Source organism: Tasmannia lanceolata, unplaced genomic scaffold, assembly GCF_043159265.1.
Source record: "Tasmannia lanceolata isolate RefF3 unplaced genomic scaffold, GAP_Taslan_0.1 ptg000002l, whole genome shotgun sequence".
NCBI classification, from domain to species: domain Eukaryota; kingdom Viridiplantae; phylum Streptophyta; class Magnoliopsida; order Canellales; family Winteraceae; genus Tasmannia; species Tasmannia lanceolata.
The window spans coordinates 1,666,748-1,685,997 of record NW_027518679.1 but is presented as its reverse complement, the minus strand read 5'-3'; the positions used below and the strand labels follow the sequence as shown (position 1 = coordinate 1,685,997).

The window sequence follows — 19,250 nt, the reverse complement described above, 5'->3', positions numbered from 1 at the left end:
TTCATATTTCTATCTATATCAGAGAGAAATTCCATCACTCCTTATGATTGGACAATTCCAGAAATAACAATTCATATGAAAGTGAGTTCTTAGAATTGAAAGTTGTTTAACAATGAACTCACTCGCTCTTCTACTTTCCGGCGCAGGTGCTGCATATATTATTGTATTGATGTATAGTGCAGACCAAGTAGACAGTATAATTTTTGGGAAGGAGGGTGCTGTTAAAGGTATGAATGAAGTGTTTTAACATACTATATGGGTTTAATTAGGCAGAAACCCTATTCTGGTTCATGTGTCATGAAGTAGTTTTTATATATTGTAATGCAGGGATGCACAAAGATTCAGTCATCATCCTCAGGTCAACAATATCACCAGCTGAGATCCAGAAGCTAGGGAAGCATCTTACAGGCAAATCAATCTCCTGATTTTGTTTAAATTTTATGGTGCTAACTTTTATGGGATAGATTTTTCCTACAGTTATTTTGTATTTATTATTCCATTTATAGGTTTTGTAATTTTTTGATACATAATTCTTTATGATTTCTGGGCAGTCTACAATCTGTTGGTTCATTATTCTTCTGTGCTTATTATTAATCTAGAACTTGTCAAGCTGTTCAGGCTTTGTAAGAAGACTGTTCCTGCATTGTCTCTGTGATAATTTGATTGCTTAAGATCCTATCCCCTAAAAGGAAACTTGGCTGATTAACCTATATTTCCTAAATTCGACTCCAAAGTGTGAAAACTTAGATTCATAAAAACCACAGAAAGAACACTTGTTTGTATAAATGCTGAAATACTTATGACAAGGGACATAATTACCCTACCCTTAAGTCCTCTGTGGAGATAAATAAAACAATCTTGATACACACTGATGGAAGTACCTTCAACTCCCAATATATGTCCATGCTCCCTCCAACCTGTTGAGATGGCTTCCATTCCCAACTTCCTAGACTTCTCTTCGTTTATTGATTAAGTATTTCCTTTCAAACAACTAATGCAAGATGGCTCCCTTCCAGTGATGTAGTCATCAGGACCATTCATGGTGTAGCTAATTGCTACATCTTGTATCAACTTGTAATGGCCATTGTTTAGAAACTTGGACTCGGACAAGAACTTGGCCAAGTTAAGAGTCAACTCAAGCTAGTCAATAGTTGCCGTTGCCAAATCTTCGTCAAGTCTGGTGAGTCAAAGGAGTTTTTGATTGATTTGATAGGGGAAAATCCGAACTCAGACGAGAACCCGCCCAAAGGTAAAACCTAGTCTCGGGGATTTTTTTAAGCAGCGTAATTGTAGTAATTGCTGTTCAATGCTATATATCTGGCACCAATTTGTAGAATGTGAGATCATTAATAGTTAATTTGTAAGGACATTATCTTGTATGAACCATAACAGTTGTGTAGCAGTGGCAATAATGGTTATTATAATGATGCAAGTAGTGTTAAAGTTACTAGGGGATAAAACTCTATAGAAGCATGGTTAGTAGAGGTAAATCTCATGTTGTGATTAACAAGTTTATTTATTTATTTATCTTGCAGAGGTTGGGATCACTTCCCTTGTAGATTCTCACATGTTTAAGGGAGTTTCTAAGTCTTTAAATGGCAAATTTGTGGTGAGATAAGAGCAATATGACATATTCTTTCGTTTGGCTGTGGAGACCATTTCTCATTTCCTTTATCAGATATATGATATTATGTAGTGCTCTAACTTTTTCATTCAATCATGTTTAGGTTACTGCATCTGGAAGGAAGGAGGCAATTGCAAAGGCACACTCTGTTCTCTGTGGTAAAATCTATGCTTAAATCTACTTGGGAACATGTTTTGAGGGGAAATATATCTTCTGGTGGCGTCAGGAGTTAGAACCCTTGTTTTATTGTTTTTTTTTTTTTTTGGAATTTATCAGCTCCCAATCTGACTACTGGATATTGTGAACAGCTATATGTGAAAAGCTTAACATTATTGAGTGTGAACTTGGTGCTGGAAGGTGTGTTTCTTGGTTACATCGGCTGTCCATTCATAACTCTTGTTTTAAAAAAACCTTGGGTATAACCATTTTGTCCCAAATTTTATTTTAGAAATGACGGTATATTGGGTATTGCTCTTGATCATGTTATTTTTATCAAATTAATACTTCTGTGTAGTACTGTAGTGCTTTTATGTACTTGTACTTTTATCCTCTGAAACTTGGTTTAGTGTATTACATAATTTTTCATTCCTTTAGTTATTAAGTTGGGAGCATACTTGTAGTTCTGGTAGTAGATAAATTGATAGACAAGAAGACAGGAAAGGGTTACAGAGCACTTCTTGTGCTCTTTTGCCAAACAGTAAAATGAGAAGAAAGCTTCTAAATCAATAAAATTCTCAATTTTTTTGCACAAATACGGTTCACATCAGAACTCATCAATTTTTTTATACATTTCCTGGTTATGGTGTTTGAATATATTCTAGACCAAGATATGGAAATGGTGGTTTTATTAATTAAATATAAATTAGGATTTTCAAGATCTATGCTATCTAATTCCTATTTTACCTTTTTTTCGTGCAGTAAAATTAGAATGGTAATCGAGCTGCTTGAGGGCATTCATCTTGTCGCTTCTTTGGAGTCTATGTTTCTTGGTACTCAATCTGGGATCCATCCATGGATTCTTTATGATATAATTTCCAATGCTGCTGGAAGCTCATGGTGATTGCATTATAATTATTCATATTTTTTTTTTGCTGTTCAAGTGATTTTTTTTCTTTTTGAAATTTTCATTTTCTTCCAAGAGGCTGGAATACTTGCTTGTAATGTGCTGTTACTTTTTTCTTCTTGGGATTTTCTGCATAATACGTACTGTGATGTTGGGGTCCTCATTTTAATGAAATAGATCATTGCCATCTGGGCATTTGTAATAACATGTATTCTGGCATGCCAACTTCAGTGTAGCATTAGACTATGCAAGAATTTTGATGAATCTGCTTTGCATATTCTAGTTTAGTGTTCTAAACTTCGGTTATTCTAGTTTAGTGTTCTAAACGAAACACTTTAGTGTTCTAAGCAAAGCACTTTAGCGTTCTAAACGAAACACTTCTGTTTTAGATTGTTAGACATCTTTGTTGATTTGACAATGATAAATTATGTAGTTGAGTTCTAGTGCCTGACTGCTCAGAGTTCTATAGCATTCAACTCTAAGAGCATTCACATTTATATGAGAATTGCAAGGGATTGATGTTGCACATGTTTTTGTGCTTTGCTCATGGTTTTTGTTGAATATTTACATGGTGTAGGAAGAATAGAGTTACCAATGCAGTGTGCGTGTGTGTGTGTGTGTATGTGTGTGTGAGTGAGAGAGAGAGAGAGAGAGAGAGAGAGAGAGAGAGAGAGAGAGAGAGAGGGGAAGGAATTGCTTGAATAAGGAAGTTTACAACATATTTATAGGCCTCTCACATGGGCTGCCAACAACCATGTGTGGCAGCCATGTGAAATATGGCTGCCACACATGGGCTGCCAACAACCATGGGCAGCCATGTCAAACATGGCTGCCACACTCAAATGACAATAATACCCAACACTCCCCCTCAAGCTGGAATATATATATATATATATATATATATATATATATATATATATATATATACATTCCAAGCTTGTTACAAGCATCCTTTAACATAGTTGGCCCTAATAGCTTAGTGAATGCATCAGCAAGCTGATCTGCCGATCGAGTAAACATAGTGCATATCTTGCCTCTTTGAATTCTTTGGCGAATGAAGTAGCAGTCTACCTCAATGTGTTTGGTTCTCTCATGAAAGTCTGTGTTAGTGACAATATAAATCGCAGACTTGTTATCACATTATAATCGTGCTGGATTGGAAGGTGGAAGACCAATTTCAGATAGAAAGGAGCGTAACCAAATCAGTTCTCCACTAGTATATGACATAGCCCTGTATTCTGCTTCCGCACTAGATTTGGACACAGTATCTTGTTTCTTGCTTCTCCAAGACACCATATTACCTCCAACAAAGGTGCAGTAGCCAGTTGTAGATCTCCTGTCTGCTCGAAATCTTGCCCTATCTGCATCAGTAAACCCTTCTATTCTTTCATGACAATTCTTCTTAAAACATAGTGCTTTCCCGGGACTACCCTTCAAGTATCTGAAGATCTGAATGACTGCAGTCCTGTTAGATGTGCGAGGGGGATTCATAAATTGACTAATGACACCCACAACATACGAGATATCAAGACGAGTATTTGTCAAATAAATCAGCTTCCCAACAAGTCGTTGGTATCGTCCTGGATCATCCATCAAATCTCCCTCTTCCCTGATCTGGTAGGAGTTTGACATTAGGATCCATAGGTGTGGATGCAGGTTTTACCCCCATAGTGCCCGTCTCCTCCAATATGTCTAAAGTATACTTTCTCTGTGATGACTCCCATAACATAGAGATATCAGGACAAGTAACTGTCAAATAAATCAGCTTCCCAACAAGTCTTTGGTATCGTCCTAGATCATCCATCAAATCTCCCTGATCTGGTAGGAGTTTGACATTAGGAAATCATAGGTATGGATGCAGGGTTTACCCCCATAGAGCCCGCCTCCTCCGATATGTCTAAAGTATACTGTCTCTGTGACAAAGAAAGCCCATAACGAGAACACGCTACCTCGATGCGAAGAAAATATTTGAGGAATCCCAAATCCTTGGTGGAAAACTCTACCTGGAGGAAAGTTTTTGATCTCCTTATACCAACTTTGTCATTTCCTGTAATGACAATATCATCCACAAACACTATCAAGAAGATATACCCAGCAGTGGACTGATAGCTGAAAACAGAGTGATTCACCAAGCATTGTTTCATGCCAAATCGTAGAACTTCATCACTGAACCTCCCAAACCATGTCTCGGAGATTGTTTCAGCCCATAAGTTGCTTTTCGAAGGCGACAAACAAAGAAACCCATCTCCCCCTGAGCAACATATATACTTCCTCAACCAAATCGCCATGAAGAAAAGCATTCTTCACATCTAACAAATATAATGGCCAACCACGATTAATAGTAATCGAGATGAGAACACGCACATAAGGTATCTTGGCCACGGGAGAAAATGTTTCTTGATAATCAACGCCAAACGTCATAGTCTATCCTTTGGCCACGAGATGTCCTTTGAGGCGCTCAATGGTCCCATCTAGAAGGTATTTAATAGCAAAGACCCATCGACCCATCGATATCCTTTGGCCAGACAAGACAAATGAAGGAAGATGGTTCGCGAGAAAACAAGCTGTAAGAACTGCATCTCCCCAATAAATCTTAGGCACTCTCATCTGAAACATGAGCATTCGAGTCATTATCTAACAAGTACATTAACTTCCTCTCAGCAACACCATTCTGTTGCGAAGTGTAAGCACAGGAAGATTGATGAAGAATGCCTCGTGTAGAAAGAAAGTCACAAAAACCATTAGCAGTGGAAAAATACTCTTGTGCATTATTAGTACGCAAACAAGATATCGAATAGTTAAACTGATTTTCAATTTCAAAGTAAAATAATTTAAATGCATTGAATACTTCAGATCTTTCTTTCAACAGAAATAACCATGTAGTACGAGAATAATCATCAACAAAGATAATAAAGTAGCGAAAGCCATATAAAGAAGTAGTGCGAGCAGGGCCCCAAACATCGGAATGAACAAGCTCAAATGACCGCGATGACCTTCGACTACCACGCGAAGGAAAAGACACATGATGGTGTTTTCCCAACTCACAAGACTCACAGGACAACGCCTCAGAACTAGTACAAAAATGAGATTTGCGAAGCTTCTCTGCAAGAGGGTGACCCAACTGTGAACCAACAATGCCACTGATAGGCATTAGCAGACGTTCGAAGTGCAACATCAGCCGAGCTCGAATCAAGATAATACAAGCCACCTACCTCACAACCCAAACCGATCCTCGTCCCAGTCTTCAGATCCTGAAACACACAATAAGATGATAAGAAGGAAACATAGCAATTCAGAGATTTGGTTAATTGGTGTACATATAACAAATTGCCAGGGAATGAAGGAACATGTAAGATCGAAGATAGACGAATAAAATTAGATATGAACACCATACCCACCCAAGGGACGGGGGATTTGGTTCCATCAGCTAATGTAACGGTAGGAGGAAGGTTAGATACATTTGATGGAAATATGAGAGAAAATGAGTTAAATTACCAGTCACGTGATGAGAGGCCCCTGAATCAATGAGCCATGATTCAGAGTTAGAGCCAGAAATAAAACAGGACGAGCTACCTGGTTGAGCGAAGGTGGCCATAGATTGTTTGCCTTTATCACGGATGTGCATAAGATCCTCATAGTCAGCACGACTAACAACCATGGAGTCACTGGATGTCGATGCAGCAGAAGCCGAAGGAGGGTGTGGAGGGTGGACATCATCATATGCAGCTATGGAAGCAGTAGTAGAACGGCGGGGGCGAAGCTCCGGATGTAGATCATAACCGTAGTCAATACTGTGGCCATCCATACGACAATGGGTACAATATTGAGACCCACGACCACGACCTCCCCCTAAATCACGACCACGTCCAACACCACCATCACGGCCACGACCACCATTATCACGGCCACAACCAAATCGACCAAAAATATGGCCCCAATCGCCACCAATATAAGTAGCAAGTGCAGACCCATCAGCATGCTGGTCACTAGGCGGAACAGCCCGCATACACTGCACTCAAAAAAACATATCTGCAAGAGATGGAAGGGTGCCAGAGCTAATGATCTACTGATGAAGCTGAATATAATTGGGACCCAAGGAATCCAGATAACGAACAACACGTAAGTCCTCTCAGCGCTTAGCAAGAACTACAAGATCCATTGTGAATGGCATAAGTAGATCAAGCTATTGATAGATGGCAATATAAGAACTGTAATGATCATAAATGGACATGTCTCCACGCTGAAAACCGTCCAGTCAGGGAAGAGATCACACAGTCGTGTGACATTATCAGCCCCAGAATACAGAGTTGTATCATAGTCCCAGACCTCCTTGGAGGAATCAAGATACATCATAGTTGCAGGCACTTGTGGTTCCATGCAACTCCACAAAAAGGATCTAATAACAGCATAATCATGTTCCCATCGCTCATAGGAGGAATTAGTGGTGGCTCGTGGTGAATGCTCAAGAAGCGAACTTTGCCCTTACTAAGAAGGTAAGTACGCACCGCCCTCTTCCAAGGTGGGTAATTCTTCCCATCAAGCCGTATGGAGTTCATTTGAAGGGAAGCTTCCATGGGAGTATAATTAGCACTAGATAAATTAGATGAAGGGGAAAGAGTGGCTTCAACAACCATCGGCCCAAAGCCATGATAGGCACCAAGTACGACAATCCAAACAACTAACAATCAACAAAAAAGGCAAAGGAACCCCAACAAATCGTCCATAGGTAATAATCGCGCCATCACCAAGCACACTCAATAATAATAAGTAACACCAACTATCCACCAACAACAATTAACACTCTAGTCAACACCAAAAACACCATGAAGCACTCACACTCAGTGACCACCAATCTCCATTAAGTCATAGCAGATCTCCCACAACCACACTAAAACAACACAATAACTACCAACCACCACAATGAACAAGTCACAATAACAAATCAGATCTCCAAGAAACACCGACAATAACTAGAATAATCCCACAGAGATCCACGAACATAAACATGAATTGACAATCAGTAACATCAACAACTGGTTACTATCATATCACAATGAAACTACCAGCGGATCGCCACCAAACACTAACCAAATCACCAATAAGGACATGCTAACATATAGTTCCGGGATAAGAATGGCACAAGCACCCCCAAACATACACTATCACCATAAGAGACACTCAAAACACTGTCCCAGAACCAGATTTAAGATGAGAGAGGGGTAAAAAAAAATTAAAACATGAATAGAAAGATTAAGTTGTGATTAGGAACTGATTTTTGTAGATGGATAAATTGGGGTTAGGGTTTAGAAGGGTGCGAACAAGTTTGTAGGGTTGCGGCAATGAGGAAGGGTGCAAAGAGGGGGGTGCAAACTGTGATGGGGTGGGTAGGGATTGCGGTAATGAGGGAGAGGTATTTGGGTTTTGTTTGGTTGGTGCGGCAGTAGTAGAAGGGAGAGTGAGGGGTGCGACTGGTTAGGGAGATAGGGATAGGGTTAGGGAAGTTCTAGGGTTAGGGTTAGGGAAGCTCTGATACCATGTTGAATACTTACATGGTGTAGGAAAAATAGAGTTACCAAGGCAGAGAGAGAGAGAGAGAGAGAGAGAGAGAGAGAGATTGTTTGAATAAGAAAGTTTACAAGATATTTATAGGCCTCTCACATGGGCTGCCGACAACCATGGGCAGCCATGTCAAATATGGCTGCCACACTCAAATGACTATAATATCCAACAGTTTTTACTTTTATAAATATGCGAAGTGCAAGGAAAAAAAGATATACATTAGGTTTTGATTGATGTTTGTAATTTTATATGACATTTGTGCATGTTATAAAATTATTTTTAGCCTTTGTAGTGTTCTTACATAGTTTGTAGCCATTGGCCTACCCAGAAATTGCATATAGACTCTTGACATGGATTGTTTGTATCCTTACATTTCAGTTATTTTGGCATGTAACTTTTCTATGAAAGAACAAAAATTGACATAATTTTCTCTTGTGGTGTTGAATTTCTAATGAGATGGTGAACTTTGGCCAAATATGCAGGATATTTACAAATCGTGTTCCGCAAATGTTAAGCGGGGATCGCATCCCGAATCATTCTCTAAATACTTTTGTTGAAAATTTGGTAAAGCTCATTGGGTTAAATATTTATCATAGTTGTGGTTTTTTTTTTTTTTTTTTCAATATCATTCTTCTTTTCTTGTGCATGATGCTCCGCGTGATGATATCCTATGAGAATGCAAATGACTTAATGATCTATTGTTGTCGAATGATTTTTGTTTTCTGTTGCAGATCTTATATATATATATATATATATATATATATATATATATATATATATATATATATATATATATGGTATTTTAACCTACTCCGAAAATACAACGAAATTTTAGACGTTTCGGTCGAATTTAAAAAAATAAACGGAATCAAAATCATATTTTTACATGATTTTGAAATTGAAACATTTCAGTTTCGGTGGTGGCCGAAACCGAAATTTACATCCTTTGTTGGATATCGTTCTGGATTTTGTTAGTATATTGCATCTTTTATGTCATATGGCTTGTCATGTATGCTATTGGTCTAGTGCCATATTAATCAAAACTTCATATGTACAATTGTGGTTTCTCAACTGTGGTGGTTAGATTCCATAGGAATCAAGTATCATATTAAAATGTATAAAGAAATGTGTCAGTTGTCTTATTGTTAACCTGGTGATTTTACATGTATCTAATGGTTGGTCTGTTCTGATAATCAGGGGTTTGTATTGGACATGGCCACTTCACTTAGGTTTCCTCTTCCACTTTTAGCAACGGCTCATCAACAACTTATTCATGGTACTAATTTTAAGTTTTAATATTGATTTTCATCTTTTACCTCTCAAATACTGTAGTAATTGACATTTTTGTTTGAAATGGCTGTAGTAATTGACATATTAATGGAATTAAAGCCACCTAGTATTTGCTTACCTGTATCGACCTACTATTTCAGGGTGTTCATGTAAATCTGGAGAAAATGATGTTGCTACACTGGTCAAGGTTATTCTCCTGTAGAAGTTTCTGTTAGTAGGTGTTTGTGGGTTGATTTCAATTCTTGTCTCAGTGCAATTATTGGAAGAAATGCCATGTCTCTAGTTATCTTTTTCTATCATGTTGGTTCCTTTTCATCATTTTGGATTATTCTTGCACAGGTTTGGGAAAAAACACTTGGAATCAGTATTACTGATGCATCTAAAGCAGAATCATATAGCCCTAATCAGCTTGCAGATCAAATTGTAACCACATCAAAGCCAATAAAAAGGATTGGTTTTATTGGTCTTGGAGCGATGGGATTTGGCATGGCTACACACCTGCTAGGATCAAACTTTTGTGTTGTTGGTTATGATGTATAACTCCCATTGCTTTGCTTGTTACTATCTTTTAGTGGATAGCTTCAAAATTTTTGGCTTTTCCTTTTTAATGACTTTTAGTCTGCAAAGGATCTTATGTGCTCTTATCTATTCAAACATTTAAGTCTGATGCTTATTATTGCTTCTCTTTGACTTACATTGTACCCATTGACATCCTCTCATGCATCACATTTGGCATCTATTAAAGATATAGCCGTTTAGTATAAGAAGAGTGTTGTCATTTTAGTTGCACAATGAAAGATTAGGAACACCAATTGTCGTTGCCTAACCCCTATAGTGTGTGTGCGTGTGTGTGTGTGTGTCAAGAGATCAGAGTGAACTGTTGTCACATTGCAACTATTATCATGCCATCAAAAGTTTCTGCAATCATATATTCTTGTCAACACCTTTGCTGTGAACATTTATAGGATTTGCAGATCAGATGGCACTGGATTTGATTAGTCTCAGTGAAGAAAATGAAAGCATGCGAAGAAAAACAGAAACCAAATATTGTTCTTTTCATGAACTGTGAGCAAAAGAGAAACCAAAATGAACATAAACATCTGCGAAACAGAACTGTTTAAGTTGCGAGTCTTTTCATGATTGTGATTGATGATTTTGTGATCACTAAGTTGAGGTCCTAAGAGGGGAATGACCTGGTAAATTTGAGGGATTCACAATTGTAGGAATGCAACCTTCAAGGAATCCAACCACACAAGGTATAAAATACAAAAAACATTTTCTATTATGCTAATGTAAGACATTTTGTCAACATTGGAAGTTGTAGGTCTGCTATACATGGACTGCCTTACCCGTCATTTGGTATGGAAATGGCATTATTTGTCTGAATGATTGATTCTTTAAGGACATGAGATTGATTGATTATGGTTATAAAAAAATAGGATGCTCATCGACTGCAATAATGATAGCTTAGTCTGTGGATTCTCAAATTTGGGACCTGCCTATGTAAAGACCCTTGCAATCTTATGTGAGAGACAGAGAGGAAGAAGAAATAGTAATGGTGGTATCTGAAGTGATATTCCGTATCAGCTTTATTACATTCATTGATAACTTGAAGTTATCCATAACTTGATTACTTTTCCTTTCACTTGTAGGTTGAGCAGGAGTTTTATCTATATATTTTGGAAACCTTTCCCATAGATGAACTATTTTATTATTTTTTTCCTTGATTTGTAGGTGTATGAGCCATCTTTATCTCGCTTTGCGAATGCTGGTGGTTTGGTTGGAAAGACTCCCGCAGAAGTATCTAAAGGTAAGTCAGCATTCAAATGCAGAGATCTACTCATTCCTCGTCTTAATGTGATCATATATAACTAGTATCTTGCAAGTTCAATTAGCTGCTAGTTGATCATGTTATTCTTTTAATTACAATATTTGTTTCTTCTCTACTTCTATGAATTAGATTAGTATCTCATTAATGCAACTTACGCGTGAATTTCCAGTGTGTCAATTTATAGTGCCATACAAAGTAATTCTTCATTAAAATGTCAATATTGTCTCAAGTTTCATATTATCAAAGTAAAATAATTACTTCATTATATATGGATAACATTAAAAGTTTGGGATTTTTTTTCTCAGATAGAAAAATGCAAAGTGCTGGAAGACAATCAACCTGCATAGTGCATAGAATAGGCATAGCATACAGGCATTCCTCTGGTTCATAGCTCTAGCTCATTGTCAAACGCTCCTTAAAATCTAATAGGGTACTGGAGAGGCAGGTTTCTAAGGTTCAGTGACTGGTATCTCTCCTTCACCTTGGTTTTATTTTTTTCATCACTCAAAGTTTGCACGAATCATCAAAAGAGGAACTTAATATGCAAGAACACCATCAGACAGGGCACAACCAACTATTAGGGTGGCCACACAATTCAAAACCCCTAGATTAGGGTTTTACTAGTCAAAAACCTTGTGTTATGGTTCACCATTAAAAAAAACCCCATGTTAGGTTTCACAAACTCAAAAAGATGAAAAGGGAAGGGGAAGTAAAGAGCAAGAAGAGGAAAAGCTTCAAACAGGATCAGAATTGCTTTGATACTGTGTTACAAGCCTAAAGGAAAAAAATAAAGAGAAGGGAAAGAAACGAAGAATGAAAGATTTGGTTAGGGTTGAGTTCCAACCCCCCGACTTCCATCTGTATTTCTATATGATATGAATTGTTGGGTATATGATATAACCCATGTATGTCCTAATATAAGCCCAATAAGATAATGGATCGGTGTAGTGGGCCTACATGGGCTAGAGTCCATTAACCAGTCATTAACCCTAGTGTATCTCTATATATAAGGGCTGGAGGCAACAAACTTGGTATTCCAAATTAGATACCTTGGGTATAATGCTTCAAGATTGTTAGAGTAATTAGGTCAAGCAAGAGGTTGCTTGAAGCATTACACCCAAGGTATCTAATTTGGAATACCAAGTTTGTTGCCTCCAGCCCTTATATATAGAGATACACTAGGGTTAATGACTGGTTAATGGACTTTAGCCCATGTAGGCCCACTACACCGATCCATTATCTTATTGGGCTTATATTAGAACATACATGGGTTATATCATATTGGTGGTTTCATATGGTCAAAATGGACAGACACTGTTTGTCCACAAATCTGCCCAATTTTGCCCTCCACTTTTGGAGGGGTTAGGATGATTCAATGGAGCTGATTTTTGGTACACACCCGTCTATGATAGGGCCTTGCAAATGAATGCTTTGGATCATCACAAAAAATGTGGGACCAATGTAATTGGGCACTCGAGCGGACCATAAGCTTGGTACGCTCGAGCGTACAATCCTTTCCTCTTGCAAGGCCCTATCATAGATAGGATGTGTACCAAAAATCAGCTCCATTGAATCATCCTAACCCCTCCAAAAGTGGAGGGCAAAGTTGGGCAGATTTGTGGACAAACAGTGTCTGTCCATTTTGACCTCCACAAATGGATGGCGTAGGATGATCCTATGGAGCTGATTTGTGGTACACATCCCATCTATGTAAGGGCCTTTCAAATGAATGCTTTGGATCATCCTAACAAAGTGGGCCCACATGTGATTGGGCACTCGAGCGTACCATAAGCTTGGTACGCTCGAGCGTACAATCCTTTTCTATATATATATATATATATGTGTGTGTGTGTGTGTCTATCTATCTATCTACACAGTACACACGCATGCGAGCGCGCACACACACATATACATACATATATATCTACTACTATATAGTAGAAGAGAAAAGGGAGAATTATTGTCCATTTAACACGTCGATGTGGTTGATTTTCACCTTTTTTGCCCTCCCCACATATCTGTACATACTATCTATGTGAGGGTAAAATCGTAATCTACATACGAAAAGTACCGACACAGGGTACCTTTCTTATGACAATTACGGAAAAAAACTACCAAGAAGAGGTAAAGAATTATGACAATGACGAAAGAACTACTTTATATTACTCATGCAGGACAATTGCAAAATATTGACGGATTCCGGGACCTTGAAGAGGAACAACAATTATGGAAACCTCTATCGATTGGATGCCTACGATCAGCCTATATCGATTGGAGGGCTAGGATCAAACTATGGAAATGATTTTACGGGCACAACCGATTGATGTTGTGTTCCATCACATGGACGGTTTGGATCAACCTCTAAAGCCCCTCTTCTTTTTGCTTTTTTAATAAAAAATCTATAGGGTGATCTTAACCATCTGATTTAAGAGGAACAACATATTATGGAAACCTCTATAGATTGGAGGGCTAGGATCAGCCTATGGAAATGATTTTTGGGGCACAACCTATTTATGTTGCGTTCCATCACATGGACGGTTTGGATCAACCTATGATGTGGTCCGTACAATATATATATATATATATATATATATATATATATATCGGAAAAGTGTTGCTACTCGGTCTTGTAGCTAAGCTTATCTACTCGGTCGGGTTAAATTCAGTGGGGGCCCACATTGTTTGGGTGATCCAAACCATTCATTTAAAAGCCCCTTACCTAGATAGGGTGTCCACAAAAAATCAGATGCATAGGATGATCCTAACCCATCCAACAGTGGAGGGAAAAATGGGTAGATTTGTGGACAAACTGTGTATGTCCATTTTTTTCCATTCCACCCCCCCCCCCCACTGTTGGATGGGTTAGGATGATCCTATGGATCTGATTTTTTGTGGACACCTTATCTAGGTAAGGGGATTTCAAATGAATGGTTTGGATCACCCCGAAGGCCCTTCCATGGATAGGGTGTGTACCAAAAATCAGCCCTATAGGTCATCCTAACCCTGCCATTTGTGGAGGGAAAAAATGGGCAGAAACATGGACACACTGTGTCTGTCCATTTTCCCCTCCACCTTTGATTGGATTAGGATAACCCTATTGATCTGATTTTTGGTACACACCCTATCCATGGAAGGGCCTTCGAAATGAATGCTTTGGATCCCCAAAAAATGTGGCTCCATCTATGGTTTGTGAGGTCTGCTCAGATAAGCTTATCTGAGTAGCTGCTCACAAACCATTTCCTCATATATATATATGAGGAGAGTGTTGGTGAGCTTAAGCTCACCAAACTTATGGTGAGCTTAAGCGCCCAATCACATTGGGGCCTACTTTGTTAGGATGATCCAAAGCATTCATTTGAAAGGCCCTTACATAGATGGGGTGTGTACCAAAAATCAGCTCCATAGGATCATCCTAACCCATCCATTTGTGGAGGTCAAAATGGACAGACATTATTTGTCCACAAATCTGCCCATTTTTGTCCTCCACAAATGGAGGGGTCATATTATGGAAACCTCTATAGATTGGAGGGCTAGGATCAGCCTATGGAAATGATTTTTGGGGCACAACCTATTTATGTTGTGTTTCATAACATGGACGGTTTGGATCAACCTATGATGTGGTCCGTACAATATATATATATATATATATATATATATATATATATATATATATATATCGGAAAAGTGTTGCTACTCGGTCTTGTAGCTAAGCTTATCTACTCGGTCGGGTTAAATTCAGTGGGGGCCCACATTGTTTGGGTGATCCAAACCATTCATTTAAAAGCCCCTTACCCCTAGATAGGGTGTCCACAAAAAATCAGATGCATAGGATGATCCTAACCCATCCAACAGTGGAGGGAAAAATGGGTAGATTTGTGGACAAACTGTGTATGTCCATTTTTTTCCATGCCACCCCCCCCCCCCCCCCCCCCCCCCCCACCCCCCCACCCCACTGTTGGACGGGTTAGGATGATCCTATGGATCTGATTTTTTGTGGACACCTTATCTAGGTAAGGGGATTTCAAATGAATGGTTTGGATCACCCCGAAGGCCCTTCCATGGATAGGGTGTGTACCAAAAATCAGCCCTATAGGTCATCCTAACCCTGCCATTTGTGGAGGGAAAAAATGGGCAGAAACATGGACACACTGTGTCTGTCCATTTTCCCCTCCACCTTTGATTGGATTAGGATAACCCTATTGATCTGATTTTTGGTACACACCCTATCCATGGAAGGGCCTTCGAAATGAATGCTTTGGATCCCCAAAAAATGTGGCTCCATCTATGGTTTGTGAGGTCTGCTCAGATAAGCTTATCTGAGTAGCTGCTCACAAACCATTTCCTCATATATATATATATATATATATATATATATATATATATATATATATATATATATATATGAGGAGAGTGTTGGTGAGCTTAAGCTCACCAAACTTATGGTGAGCTTAAGCGCCCAATCACATTGGGGCCTACTTTGTTAGGATGATCCAAAGCATTCATTTGAAAGGCCCTTACATAGATGGGGTGTGTACCAAAAATCAGCTCCATAAGATCATCCTAACCCATCCATTTGTGGAGGTCAAAATGGACAGACATTATTTGTCCACAAATCTGCCCATTTTTGTCCTCCACAAATGGAGGGGTTAGGATGATCCTATGGAGCTGATTTTGGTACACACCCTATCTTTGATAGGGCCTTGCAAATGAATGGTTTGGATCACTACAGAAAATGTGGGACCCATGTGATTGGGGCGCTTAAAGCTCACCAAACTTATGGTGAGCTTAAGCGCCCAATCACATTGGGGCCTACTTTGTTAGGATGATCCAAAGCATTCATTTGAAAGGCCCTTACATAGATGGGGTGTGTACCAAAAATCAGCTCCATAGGATCATCCTAACCCATCCATTTGTGGAGGTCAAAATGGACAGACATTATTTGTCCACAAATCTGCCCATTTTTGTCCTCCACAAATGGAGGGGTCATATTATGGAAACCTCTATAGATTGGAGGGCTAGGATCAGCCTATGGAAATGATTTTTGGGGCACAACCTATTTATGTTGTGTTTCATAACATGGACGGTTTGGATCAACCTATGATGTGGTCCGTACAATATATATATATATATATATATATATATATATATATATATATATATATCGGAAAAGTGTTGCTACTCGGTCTTGTAGCTAAGCTTATCTACTCGGTCGGGTTAAATTCAGTGGGGGCCCACATTGTTTGGGTGATCCAAACCATTCATTTAAAAGCCCCTTACCTAGATAGGGTGTCCACAAAAAATCAGATGCATAGGATGATCCTAACCCATCCAACAGTGGAGGGAAAAATGGGTAGATTTGTGGACAAACTGTGTATGTCCATTTTTTTCCATTCCACCCCCCCCACCCACCCCACTGTTGGATGGGTTAGGATGATCCTATGGATCTGATTTTTTGTGGACACCTTATCTAGGTAAGGGGATTTCAAATGAATGGTTTGGATCACCCCGAAGGCCCTTCCATGGATAGGGTGTGTACCAAAAATCAGCCCTATAGGTCATCCTAACCCTGCCATTTGTGGAGGGAAAAAATGGGCAGAAACATGGACACACTGTGTCTGTCCATTTTCCCCTCCACCTTTGATTGGATTAGGATAACCCTATTGATCTGATTGGTACACACCCTATCCATGGAAGGGCCTTCGAAATGAATGCTTTGGATCCCCAAAAAATGTGGCTCCATCTATGGTTTGTGAGGTCTGCTCAGATAAGCTTATCTGAGTAGCTGCTCACAAACCATTTCCTCATATATATATATATGAGGAGAGTGTTGGTGAGCTTAAGCTCACCAAACTTATGGTGAGCTTAAGCGCCCCAATCACATGGGTCCCACATTTTCTGTGGTGATCCAAACCATTCATTTGCAAGGCCCTATCATAGATAGGGTGTGTACCAAAAATCAGCTCCATAGGATCATCCTAACCCCTCCATTTGTGGAGGACAAAAATGGGCAGATTTGTGGACAAATAATGTCTGTCCATTTTGACCTCCACAAATGGATGGGTTAGGATGATCCTATGGAGCTGATTTTTGGTACATACCCCATGTATGTAAGGGCCTTTCAAATGAATGCTTTGGATCATCCTAACAAAGTAGGTCCCAATGTGATTGGGCGCTTAAGCTCACCAACACTTTCCTCTCTCTCTCTCTCTCTCTCTCTATATATATATATATATATATATCTGTGTGTGTGTGTGTGTGTGTCAGGAAAGTGTAGCTACTCGATCGAGTAGCTAACTTAGCTACTCTGTCGGCTTATAATACAGTGGGCCCAAATTGTTTGGGTGATCCAAACCATTCATTTGATAGGCCCCTCACATAGATAGGGTGTGCCCAAAAAATCAGCTCCATTGGATCATCCCAACCCTTCAAACTGTGGAGGCAAAAATGGATAGATTTGTGAAGGTTTATACACGTCCATTTTTGCCTCCACAAATCTTAGGTTTGGGATGATCCTATGGAGCTGATGAAGCTCTTTAAATAGTAAACTAAACCTAGAAGAAACCCTAGTTTCAAATCTGTAATCCCTAGAAGAAACCCTAGCTTAAAAGAGAGAAGAAGAAAGAACCATTATCGTAGAAAGGGAGATCCATGGCACCTCGGAAACCCTAGCTTCAAATATCCGTCGGATTCACAAGGGAGATACACCCTAGATTTGAAACCCTCGAGCTTTGGTTTTTCTCGCTCGTCGTTTTCGAAAACCCTAGCTCTGGTTTTTCTCGCTCGTCGTTTTCGAAAACCCTAGCTCTGGTTTTTCTCTCTCGTCGGAATAGGGAGAGAGAGAGAAAGTCGAGCAGGTATTCTCTTTAACGCTTTGTCTTCCGATTCAAAGGCTGAGATTAGAAGCAATCTACAGTGTATATCTATCCAGCGTTAAGTAATAGGGACTACGTAGATAAGCTTAGCTACAAGATCGAGTAACAACACTTTTCTGATATATATATATATATATATATATATATATATATATATGAGGAAAGGGTTCCTGCACACGGGTGCAGGTAAGCTTTCCTGCACACGAGTGCAGAAACAGGGTGGGGGCCCACATTTTTTGGGGATACAAATCATTCACTTGGAAGGCCCTTCCATGGATAGGGTATGGCCCAAAAATCAGCCCCATTGGATCATCCTAACCCTTCCATTTGTAGAGGGGAAAAATGGGCAGAAACATGGACAAACAGTGTCTGTCCATTCCCCCCGCCACCCCACCTTTGATTGGGTTAGGACAATCCAATGGGGCTGATTTTTGGGCCACACTTTATCCATGGAAGGGCCTTCCAAATGAATGGTTTTGATCCCCACAAAAATGTGGCCCCCACATTGTTTCTGCACTCATGTGCAGGTAACTTCCCTGCACACGTTTGCAGGAACCCTTCTCTCTCTCTCTCTCTATATATATATATATATATATATATATATATATATGCCCTACTTTGTGTGTGTGTGTATAAATATATATATTTTCCTCATATGAGGAAAATGATTGTGAGCTTGAAGCTCATATAGCTTATATGAGCTTGAGGGCCCAAACACATGGGTCCCACATTTTTTGTGGTGATCCAAACCATACATTTGCAAGGCCCCATCATAGATAGGGTGTGTACCAACAATCAACTCCATTGGATCATCCTAACCCCTCCAAAAGCAGAGGGCAAAAATGGGCAGATTTGTGGCAAACGGTGTCTGTCCATTTTGCCCTCCACTTTTGGATGAGTTAGGATGATCCTATGGAGCTGATTTTTTGTACACATCCTATCTATGTAAGGGCCTTTCAAATGAATGCTTTGGATCATCCTAACAATGTGGGCCCACTTGTGTTTGGGCCC

At 39.3% G+C, this 19,250-nt stretch overlaps 1 protein-coding gene across 2 annotated transcripts in view; it reads left to right on the top strand.

Moving 5' to 3' along the window:
* Positions 1 to 19,250, top strand: part of LOC143871805 (ketose-bisphosphate aldolase class-II family protein) — a 119,539-nt gene that overhangs the window by 10,893 nt on the left and 89,396 nt on the right. The window contains exons 3-13 of one of the 2 annotated variants that reach the window (XM_077376700.1): positions 147 to 227; positions 328 to 408; positions 1,536 to 1,609; positions 1,728 to 1,782; positions 1,933 to 1,981; positions 2,543 to 2,680; positions 8,729 to 8,810; positions 9,444 to 9,522; positions 9,677 to 9,723; positions 9,876 to 10,070; positions 11,271 to 11,346. In XM_077376700.1, the coding sequence (XP_077232815.1) occupies positions 147 to 227; positions 328 to 408; positions 1,536 to 1,609; positions 1,728 to 1,782; positions 1,933 to 1,981; positions 2,543 to 2,680; positions 8,729 to 8,810; positions 9,444 to 9,522; positions 9,677 to 9,723; positions 9,876 to 10,070; positions 11,271 to 11,346 (957 nt within the window). Of the gene's footprint in view, positions 1 to 146; positions 228 to 327; positions 409 to 1,535; positions 1,610 to 1,727; positions 1,783 to 1,932; positions 1,982 to 2,542; positions 2,681 to 8,728; positions 8,811 to 9,443; positions 9,523 to 9,676; positions 9,724 to 9,875; positions 10,071 to 11,270; positions 11,347 to 19,250 lie in introns of those variants that run through there. The other variant, XM_077376706.1, reaches the window with a different exon arrangement.